At 38.0% G+C, this 11,631-nt stretch overlaps 1 protein-coding gene across 1 annotated transcript; it reads right to left on the bottom strand.

Annotated features, from left to right (window-relative positions):
* Nucleotides 1-102: 102 nt before the first annotated feature.
* agfg1b (ArfGAP with FG repeats 1b) lies at nucleotides 103-11,197 on the bottom strand. Its single transcript, XM_051870359.1, has 12 exons — nucleotides 10,871-11,197; nucleotides 8,904-8,997; nucleotides 8,711-8,826; nucleotides 7,185-7,329; nucleotides 6,909-7,065; nucleotides 6,485-6,601; nucleotides 4,916-5,057; nucleotides 4,742-4,818; nucleotides 4,568-4,663; nucleotides 4,304-4,456; nucleotides 3,293-3,381; nucleotides 103-952 (listed from the first exon to the last, which is right to left on the bottom strand). Exons 1-12 carry the CDS (start codon nucleotides 11,035-11,037, stop codon nucleotides 893-895), a joined length of 1,413 nt encoding a protein of 470 aa, XP_051726319.1. The 5' UTR covers nucleotides 11,038-11,197; the 3' UTR covers nucleotides 103-892.
* Between the last annotated feature and the right edge of the window lie 434 nt (nucleotides 11,198-11,631).

The raw sequence follows: 11,631 nt of genomic DNA, 5'->3' as shown, positions 1-11,631 counted from the left end.
AATTTCCTCTAATTATTCATACGTGATAATCAACATAATTGAGAACTAAAAACTCTAGCTTTGCTCAATGAAGTGTGACAAAAAAGCACAAACAGGCACATGTAACACAGTAGTTAAAAATCATTTAATATTTTATACATATATTTATATATGTACACATTAACTTGTATTCCTGTAATGGTAACTTTTGATGTGGTCAAAAATCCATCGACGGAGAACACCGCAGGTCAGACCTGCCAATTTCCCAAGGTGCGGCTATAGAGACCCCGAGGGGAGATCATAGAAAAGCGTACTCTACCACTTACATCTACTCGGCCCTTTTGTGCTGTAGACACCTGCTTTATCTACATAGCCGCTTGTGCTGAGCTCCTCTGCCTTTACAATATGTGTCAGGTTTTAATCCAAACCATGTTTTCTTACCTCCTTGAGGCGATTAGTGGCGTCTATTCCTCACAATGTGTTTTCGCCTCGACTGAACGAAACATTTCTGCTAGAGCAGGTGCTAAGGACAAACTGAAGTTGTTTGTACAGCTAATCACAGCATCCCTAGACACCATTGTGTTCTGCTGTTCCGTCAGTTTCTCTTTGTGAATAACATGTTTTTAAAAGGATTACAAATGCTGATATGCACAAGGAGCTTACTTTCTAGGCATAAAACATTACTTATTGCGCTGAAGGCATATATGAGGAGGGACAATCGTGGATTTTTGTCCAGAATACACCGATGGGTGGGGAAGACCATCACCTGCGTATCCACAGCTCTTTCTCTAGAAATGTCAAAGACTCAGTGCAGTAAATACAAAATCTGAATACTTTCAGATTCTTGAAGACAATGTTTAGAGCATTGGTGATGCGGAATGTGTGCATGATGAAATGTGGTGGAAAAAGCGCTTTAGAGAAAGGGGTTTGTGGAGGAACCTCCTGTTGGGTACTGTCCAGCCGGCCCTCCACCCTGAAGAGAAGATGACAAGAGAAGGCAAACGTAAGCATCAGAGTGGATAAAGAAACATTGTTCTGAAGGTTAGATTCATAATTTATGCCATCAAGCAACAACGTATTGCAGATTTAGAAGCGCATTAGAAGTACTGTTACTTTTCAAAAAAGCAATATTCAATTATATTAAGTTCTACTTCAAATTATCATAATAATTGTGGATAAGAAGACTTGAGAACACATTATGTTTAATGTGGCCCAATATAAAGTACAATAGACGTAAAACCATTAAGAATCAAGACTGCAATCAAGACATTAAAGGATTAGTTCACTTTAAAATGAAATCTTACCACAAGATTTACTCACCCTCAAGCCATCCTAGGTGTATATGACTTTCTTCTTTCTGATGAACACAATCGGAGTTATATTAATAAATATCCTGACGCATCCGAGCTTTATAATGGCAGTGAATGGGACCAATGAGTATAAAGCTCAAGAAAGAGCATCCATCCATTATAAATGTACTCCGAGGGGTTAATAAAGGCCTTCTGAAGCTAAGTGATGTGTTCGTGTAAGAAAAATATCCATATTTAACAAGTTATAAAGTTAAATATCTAGCTTCTGCCAGACCGCCTTCTGTATTCAACTTACAAAGAAAGTGTAAAACTCTCGCAGTTCAAAAATATTTATTAATATAACTCCAATTGTGTTCATCAGAAAGAAGAAAGTCATATACACCTAGGATGGCTTAAGGGTGAGTAAATCATGGGGTAATTTTCATTTTAAAGTGAACTAATCCTTTAAAAGGTGCGTTCAGTAGTCTGGTGCTAATTGAAAAAGTTTTACACATGCAGAAATAAATGTATTTTTGTGAAGTGTCATCTGAAAAGAGTTTTAGTTTGTCAAGATAAGGTAAGGGAATGAATTATTGTGTTGACCACTCTCTCTACATTAAACTCTCCGCCATCAGTGTCATTTTACATAAAACATGATGATCCACATCAATAAATGTCAGTACAGTGTCCATTTTTTGGGGGAGTGGGATCGGTGACGCTGGTCCAATAGTCTTTATTGTCAAAATCTTAATATATGCATAAACAAACCAAACTAACTTGATTCCAAATAAATTACTCCAAACAAACTATATGTAAAACGTTCTAAGTAAACAATGTTTGGATGTGATGATTTAAATCAGTGTTTCTCAAATTAGATCGGCTCAAACTTCTGAGAGGGCTGCAGGGTGACTTAAAATTGCTTATATTAACATATTGTTATTAATAACATTTATATCAGTATTATTAAAATATTAATATATTCAAAATTAACTAAAATGCTAAAAAAAACAAAAAAAAAAAACAAGATGTAAACAGAAATCATATTTTCCCCCTCAATAACTATAGTTTTTTTGGTCTTTTTTTGAACACAGTTCTTTAAATTTCAGGAATTACAAAATAAATACTGGTTAATTCAAATATCAACACTCCCATTTTCTGTTAGTAAAAAAGTTACTTTGTCATGATCGCAGCCGAAATACCAGAAGAGGGCCTTCAAGTCAAAAACGTTGAGAACCACTCTGTTAAAGGGTTCACCCAAAATGAAAATTCTGCCATTAATTACCCACCCTCATTTTGTTCCAAACCCGTAAGACCTTCGTTCATTTTCAGAACACAAATTAAGATATTTGTGATGAGAGCTTTCTGATCCCCCATAGACAGCAACGCAATTACCACTTTCAAGGCCCAGAAAGGTAGTAAAGGTTTCAACCTTAATTTTATGAAGCGACGAGAATACTTTTTGTGCGCAAACAAAAAACAAAAATAACGACTTCATTCAACAATTTCTTTTCCATGTCAGTCTCCGACACTGTTCACGTGAACAGCACAATGCATGCTTATGGTGCTGATGCAGGAGCCTGCTAATACTGAGCCGGCGTTCTGACGTAGAACCTGGAAGAGCTGCATTGTGTTTATGAAATGTGAAAAGCATCAGAGACTGACACAGAAGAGAAGAAACTGTTGACTAAAGTCGTTTTTTTTTTTGCGCACAAAAATGATTCTCGTCACTTCATAAAATTAAGGTTGAACCACTGTAGTCACATGGACTATTTTAACGATGTCTTTACTACCTTTCTGGCCCTTGAAAGTGGTAATTGCATTCCGCACTGCTTTCTCTGGGGGATCAGAAAGCTCTCGGATTTTATCAAAAATATCTTAATTTGTGTTCTGAAGATGAATGAAGGTCTTTGGAATGACATGAAGGTGAGTAATTAATGACAGAAATTTAATTTTTGGGTGAACTAACGCTTTAAAGCAATAAATAAAGAGTATCCTTCATACTTCATAGCAATTGACTTGCTTACCATGAATGGGTTGCTGGAGATCCCAGGTCCTGTGACCGGCTGCCCATAGTTGCCCATAGGTTTAGCTTGTCCATAGGCTGGAAACCCCCCTGAGGAGGGCCATAAAAGAAGAAAGGCCATGGAGCTGATGTGTTACATTAGCTATGTTTCCATCCAAAGTTGTGAATTTAACTTATGCGCAAAATTGCAATATCGCATAAAACATTTGCGAATAAAGCACCGTTTCCATCCAGTGAGTCAAAGAGAACAAAATCGTCACTTCCTGATAAACTGGTGCTAAATATCACTAAGAAACATAGGAGAAGCCACTGTATATAATAATTTTCATATATAATAAATTATTTGCATCTCAGAGTGCACAGAAGAAACGCAATAAATGTGTTATCTTGCTTTCAGAGGTGAATGCTGCTGTTTGGGTACGCAGTCATGTAAGAGAGTTCTGGGAGGAATTATACCGAACCACATTGACGACAGACTTCTGCATGACCAAAACAGCATTTCAGATGCTTTGCAACAAGATTTTTCCACTGGTTAGTACAGTTATGCCATCCCATCGCGCAGAGTCACATGCGCATCGAGGAATTTATTCGGTAAATGTATTTCCGTCATAGTTTATGTGCATGTTTTCTTATTGGATAGAAAATTTATCCGACTTAAATGAGCGCATAAGTTTTTTTATGCGCATTTTTAGAATTTATACACATCTTGGCATTTCCATCCAGCAGTTTTTGATGCGATATCCCAAAATGCGCATTAAATAGATGGACGGAAACATAGCTATTGACAGACATTAAAAACTGACCTCAATGCTAAAGCACTGAACCTGCTACTCCAACACATGCAACACCAAAACTCACATCAAAGCAGGAAAAGCAAAAAGAGCTGATGCTTAATACAATACAAACACAGCCTTTCTCATGACTTATAACAGTATGCATAAAAGAAAGGCATAAGCCACTGGGGGTTTGGGTCACCACACACTCACGGAAACACAAATATAGTCTCACATACCATTGGGCTGTTGGTGGTAGGCTGCAGGTGGGGGAAAGGGACCTTGGCCAGGGAATTGCTGCTGGAAGGTCCCACTAAAACTGGTTGGCAGGCAGTAACTGGTTGCGTTCCCAAAGCCAGCTGGCATGCTCATGGAGCCAGTGCCAAATGAGGCTAAAGTAAATAAAAGGAGACCAGAGGAGGAGTAGCATGTTTCATCTGCTCATTCCTTGAATGGACACACACATAACGAGCATGCTGATCTCGACCAAAGCTAGGTTTTACCTGAGGCGGCTGCTCTTCCATTGGTTTGGAATGGATTTGTAGACATGGGCTCCTGAACCATCCCAGCAGCCACAAATGGGTTTGTGGAGGGAGCGGCTGCACGATAAAAAGTGTTGAGTCAGTTTAAAAGACTTTCATGTTAAAACTTACTTAAAAGAATCTTAAAAGTTCCACCTGCATAACCCTGTTGCATGTTGGGTAGTCCTGGCTGAGCTGGAGGTGCAGCAGCTCCTGGGACACCTCCATACACACTTTGGTAGTGCAAGAACACACAAAAACATAGACATGAACAGCCTAAAAAGCAAGGCAGATTGTGCAGAGTATATAAGTAATGCAGTAATCTCTCACCCTTGTGCGCTCCCGCTGGTAACGGTGGAACTGAGGGCACTGTCAAGCTCAGCTAGGGCAGCGTATCGGTCCTCTCTTGATAAACCACTCTGAGGCGGGGCAGGGGCCATACTTGGTAGTGGAGGAACGGACATGCCTCCTCCTGAATCGCAAAAATTACGTATAAATTAAATGGAAATTCATTTATTCAAGACTTATTGTCTTAATTCAATTCAATTTATTTATAAGGCCAATTAAAAACAACTGCCATTGACCAATGTGCTGTACAAGAAGACATAACAAATATAACCCTGAAATACATTCAGGCAGGCACAAAGTCACAAGTGGACAAAAAGAGCATAAAGGAGTAAGGTATCAAATCACAAATTCTAAGCCAGATCAAATAGAAAAGATTTTAACTTCAAATTAAAAATGGGCAATGTAGGGGCAGTTCTTATTTGAACTGGCAGGCTGTTTCAAAGTTTAGGAGCGGCTGCAGCAAATACCCGATCGCCCCTAGCCTCATTTTTGGAACAACTAAAAGCCTCTGATTGGCAGACCTAAGAGCTCTCACTGGGTTATCACCATCTATCAACAGGTCAGAGAGGTATGAGGGTGCTAAACCATTTAGAAACCAATAAGAACACTTTAAAATCAAGTGTCCACAATCACAAAGGAGAAATACTTAAAAAATAAAATTTAGATGTGCATGATATGTACTCTTTGTATTTATGTTGGTTTTGTATGGATTTTATACCATTTTCAATAAAAGTTAAAATGACTCTATAAACTTCATGCGGTGTAACTATTGAGTAAAAAGTAACATTCTCCTTACATCTGGAAAATATTAAAAAAGTTTTTTGGTAACTGAAATAAAGAAAAATTTAAATATTAGATGAAAAACTTAAAATACAAACAAAAATTATAAATGAAATATGCAAGTTTGAGTACTAAAATTACTAGTAAAACTGCAAAAGAAATGAAAATAAATTAAAGCTTTATTGAATTTTTTTTTTTTTTTTAAAAACTACCGTAATAAAAATGACAAAAGCAGCACAACAACATTACTAAAATGATAACTAAAAATAGAATTTAAAATTTAAATATTATAATAGTATATAAATAATACTAAAATAACACTGGTGCAATTTATATATATATTTTTAGTTGCACCACATAACATTTTACAACTTGAACTAACCTTGCTTCGTCACACAGTCATGAAGGTATGTAGAGGTCCTCTCTAGGATATAATTTCCTGTTTTATCTTTTATTATGATATGTTTTTTACCCCTGCATATCAGTTGCACCACATAACCTTAAAATATTTTTCCCCTATGAAATAATCAAATAATACTTGATGTTTTCCATTCTTTTTATTTTGAATGTATTTTTAAATAAATTAATAGATGCGGAGAAAAAGTACTTTCTTTTACCCATTATCTTCCTTAAATGACTGGTACAGCACTGTTAAAGTAAGCTAGCATCAGCAGAGGTGAAATTTAGCCAATAACATTCTGTAACAGCCATGACAGGAAATGGAAATACAGGTGAACATAATACACAATAGATGGGGGCAGGGTGTGGTACCTGTGTGGGGTTGTTGAAGGGAAGGCTTTGAGGGGGGTGATGTGCCAAAATTTGACGGTACACTGGCGTTTCCAAAGGAATCAAAATTGGCAAAGTCTGTGGTTGAATTATTTTGTGCTACAGATGGCACAGGGTGAACAAAAAACAGGACTGATGAGGAAAATTAAAGTGAAAGTCTGAAATCATGGTTCTGACAAAAATGAGGCAACCAAAAGCAAAACACTGAGCTGACTGACTTCATTCACAAATGGTTGTAGAGTAGGGTAGTTGACATGACATATTGAGCATAGACATTTAAAGCTACAAGATGTTTAATAGCAGCAAAACTTGTGACCATCCACGGCATCCAAATATACCTTTCCCTTATACATAAATTAAGGCTGTCAGCCTATTTAAGTTAATAGTTTTTATTATTAATGGTTACCTGAGGGCCTGTTAAAATGTGCAAAATTAGCAAAGTTTGAGGAGCTGGCAGTTTGAGCTTGAGGGGCAGCAAAAATATCTCCACCCAAGTCAGAGAGGAGGTCAAACTTCTTCTCCTGGCCTGCAGTTTGGGCCTGAACACGACTGGTCACTGGGGACTGAGAGAAACGAAGGCATGAAGAGAAAAGCAGGGCATAACCTGATTTCACAGAGAAAAAGTAACCGGTTTGTGATTGCGAATGAAAGTACAAATGTGTAGGTGGTTGTGCGTAGTTACCTGGTTAGATGGGGTCTTGGTGAGATGCAGGGTTTTGAGGGGCTGGGGAAGAACCTCTGGGGTGCTACTGGTACTGCTAGCAGATGAACCAGATATTGAGGCCTGCACAGAAGCTATCACCTTGGCTTGTTCTGGGGGAACATACCTGCAAATGACGATGGCATAATAATATGGCTGTCAATTTGTAGGCCAACCCGGAGGGCTAATTTGCCATGGGCTCCCTGGGGATTTTATAGTTTTGTATGAATTTGAATATTTTTTTTTATTTTTTATAATGAGGTTTCTGATTTAAGAGTAAAAAAAAGTTGGCTGATAAGAGATTTGTTCTACAACATCATTTACACAGTCATACATTACCCTTCAAAAGTTTGGGGTCGGTAAGATGTTTTAATGTTTTTGAAAGAAGTCTCTTATGCTCATCAAGGCTGCACTTATTTGAGGACTACTCAAACTGAAATCTACATTCTAAAATCCCATTAGAATCACCTGAAGGAACTCCTGGCTTGACAATGTTGCATGTTTATTAGGGCTGCACAATTTATTGGAATTAAACCGCACAAGATTTGGCAAAGGCTGCGATTATTTTATGCACAGCTTGTCAGAGCTGTACGGCTCTGTGATCAGCAGTAAATGCTTTTCCATCTGAAAGCCAGAGGGTGCTCTTGCACAGAAAATCCAAATATGCCCTGCGGCAGAAGTAGATAACGCGCGTCATTCCAGGAAAACCCTATGGGCATCATACTATTGCTGTAGCTGAATAAACTGAAGATTGAAACGCTTTGATTGATTAAACATGACTAAAACACACGACTGCCTTATTCTGTGTGAGAAGCCACATCATCTCACAGAAGGATGCTCAACTGTCGTTATGAAGTGAGTTTGGAGTAAAACATGTTATTAAATGTTGTCTTTTGTTGGACAAGCTGTTAATAAATGCTTCTCATGTCTGGAAAGATGTTTGCTGCGTGTTGCTTTTCCAAATGTATGTTATAAGCGACTCAAACTCTCAGATGGATTAGCATTTGGAGCCATACTTCATTGACAAGCTGCGCATAAAAAAAAAAATAAAAATAAACGCAGCCTTTGCGATTTCATAATCGAAAATTCATCAACAGTAAATCAATAACTGTGTTAGGAGTCAATATATTTTAATATCCTTTTTTCTAAGGCATTTCAGGTCTGTGGGCTGGAAGATAGTGTGAAGGTTCGATGTGGATTTAGATTTCTTTTTGCCTTTATTGAGACTTTGTAAAGTACAGATTTTGTAATTTAGTGTAATTTCCTGATTCCACAGGGGTTTTTCATCAGAATTTATTGAAGAATTTATTTAAGAACCTCTGTATGAAAATGAACAGCTTTACTGCACTACAATAACAGTAATGCAACCTGAAATTTTATGAAACTGCATCATCTCAAAAGCATTTGGCTCATCAGATACGTGTACAAAGCAAAAAAACAAACAAAAAAACAACAACATGCTACACAGTGTCACAAAAGGAGGATGGATCTGACCAGAGACTCCTTACCATCTTTTCTTCTCATATTTCTCCTGAAGAAACTCTTTGACTTTCTGAGGTTCACGGAAATCTGGGACCACAGAGCTCTTGTCATCATACAACCCCAGCCAGATGTGTTTGCAGACCTGAGCACAAAAAAGAGAGAAAAATTAGAGGAGCCTCAGTATGTGCATAGACTGTAATGTGTTAAAGCATGTAGTACCTCATTGCTGTGTTTTTGTAAGAACTCGATTTCCTGTTGGGTGAAAGTTGTCATAGAAATGGACTTCACTCTGTGTGGAGGGTTGAGGCCTCGTCTGGGGTACAAATCAAATGACAAACATCACAAATTTGGCCACTGCATAGACAAGACTAAACTCTGAGAAGTTTACATTATTATTGGTGCTTATATTTATTATTCTTCTGGATAAAACATCTTTTCACTATAGGCACAAATGATACCTCAAAATGTATGGATTTTTGAAGAGGGATGTTTTTTTCTTTTCTAAATGATCATACTTTTAACCTTTGCTGGCAGAATAAAAAAAATGAATTATTAATTATATAAATTAAAATTTTAAAAATATTAAAATTATATAATTGTTATACATTTTAAAGGGTTAGTTCACCCAAAAATGAAAATAATGTCATTTATTACTCACCCTCATGTCGTTCCACACCCGTAAGACCTTTGTTAATCTTCGGAACACAAATTAAGATATTTTTGTTGAAATCCGATGGCTCAGTGAGGCCTGCATAGACAGCAATGACATTTCCTCTCTCAAGATCCATTAATGTACTAAAAACATATTTAAATCAGTTCATGTGAGTACAGTGGTTCAATATTAATATTATAAAGCGAAGAGAATATTTTTTCAAAAAAACAAAATAATGACATATAGTGATGGCCGATTTCAAAACACTGTGTCAGGAAGCTTCGGAGCGTTATGAATCAGCATGTCGAATCAGCGGTTCACTGATTCATAACGCTCTGAAGCTTCAGGAAGCAGTATTTTGAAATCGGCCATCACTATACAAGTCGTTATTTTGTTTTTTTGGCGCACCAAAATATTCTCGTCGCTTTATAATATTAATATTGAACCACTGTACTCACATGAACTGATTTAAATATGTTTTTAGTACATTAATGGATCTTGAGAGAGAAAATGTCATTGCTGGCTATGCAGGCCTCGCTGAGCCATCGGATTTCAACAAAAATATCTTAATTTGCGTTCCGAAGATTAACGAAGGTCTTACGGGTGTGGAACGACATGAGGGTGAGTAATAAATGACATTATTTTCATTTTTGGGTGAACTAACCCTTTAATCATTATAATTGAGTCAAGGCAGTGTACTATAGCACTGTTCAGATGCCTGCAGCTCTGTTTGGGGCCCCTGTCATATTTAGGCACCAGAATATCATAAAGTCACTGACATCGAGGGTTGCTCTTTTGACTTAGGACCAGAAATTGAGTTCCTGTGGAGCCCAAAAGCCCTAGGAGGGCCCCCGGAGGCCCTTGTGGAGGCCCTGTCATATCGATTTTGGCACCAGAAGAATGTCATAAAGACACTGACATCAGGGGTGGCACTTTTGACTTAGTACTGTAAATTGACGTTCCAGTGTGGAGCCCCAAAGCCTTCTGGGGACCCCTGGTGGTCAATGTTGGCCCCTGTCATAACGCTGCACCAAAATGTCATAGAGACATCTTCTTACCATCCAATGAACTGAGACCCCATGTGCACTGCCAGGGGCCCCAATCTCAGCACCACAATATCATACCGACATTTTCACTTGTGGCATTGTCTCTAAGTTCAAAACACTCATATTCTTTTCAATTTATCTAGTTATGAACATAATTTATGCATAATCAGCTGTAATGTTTAAACATGGGTGTGTCATACGTTGACACAGTACTTTAAGAACACATACTCACAATTAGCCATTAAGCACAAACGTCACACCGTGTTATTTGAAACGGAGCGTGAAGTTCGGCTGCTCTGGCTCTGAATCTCGTGCTATTTTTGTGAAAGCTGATGTTATGATGATGTTAGAGACAGCTGGGACACATTCTGCAGATGATCTCTCAGATGGGAGGGGTTGTTAGGCGTCTGCCCATACAGACTCTTGGGGAAAAACAACAAGTTCATACACCAACTGTGTGAATATGAGGGGCCTCGTTATAAACTTACAGTATTCCGGAACAGGTGGTGCACACAAACGAGCCTACTGTCATGTTGGCGTAGGTCGGGCCGCGCTGATCGCAATCAAAGCATTTCCTATTAGGAGGCAGGCTGGTCATCTCCCGAAGCATCTTCAAGTGTTTCTCCTCCTGTTTTCGCTTGGCACTCGCCGCCATCACGAAATAATAAAGCTGTCGAGTCTAGGGCAGGTGGAGCTGTAAGTTATGGGTAAACCTAGTGCATAAACACGCCCGGCAGCGATGGAAAATCGTTCCACATAGGACAGCCAGGAATAGCCATAAACGTCCTGTTCTTCACTGGACTGATGTAGAGCGCTGCAGGCTGTACATGTCAATGCTGCCATCTACCGCAGTGGAGAGAAACGCCTCTGTCTGGCACTTGGTCAAAAACATTAGTAATATATGAGTATATGAATATTTAAGTGTGAACGAGAGCCCGACAACCTTACAAAAACACTGTTCCATGGTACAGAGCACTGAATGATGACCGCATTCATGTTTCATGGTATATACATGGCGCTCACTTAAGGGTCACACATATGATCCTCAGTGCAAAACAGACTGAAAACAAACGGACTATATTTTGTGTCAACAATATTTGTTCTTTAATATTTTGTATTTAATATTAGAAATATTAATATCTTTTACTTTAATATTAGAAAAAATATTTGGTATTTTCAATCAATGCAGTATTTAAGATCATTTAGCCTTTTGTAATCATGTCCAGTTTTTTTGTGTTCATACAGCAAA

The sequence above is a fragment of the Ctenopharyngodon idella genome, chromosome 2 (assembly GCF_019924925.1).
Source record: "Ctenopharyngodon idella isolate HZGC_01 chromosome 2, HZGC01, whole genome shotgun sequence".
Taxonomy (NCBI): domain Eukaryota; kingdom Metazoa; phylum Chordata; class Actinopteri; order Cypriniformes; family Xenocyprididae; genus Ctenopharyngodon; species Ctenopharyngodon idella.
The sequence above is the reverse complement of the archived record's forward strand: the minus strand, read 5'-3'. Positions and strand labels throughout refer to the sequence as shown.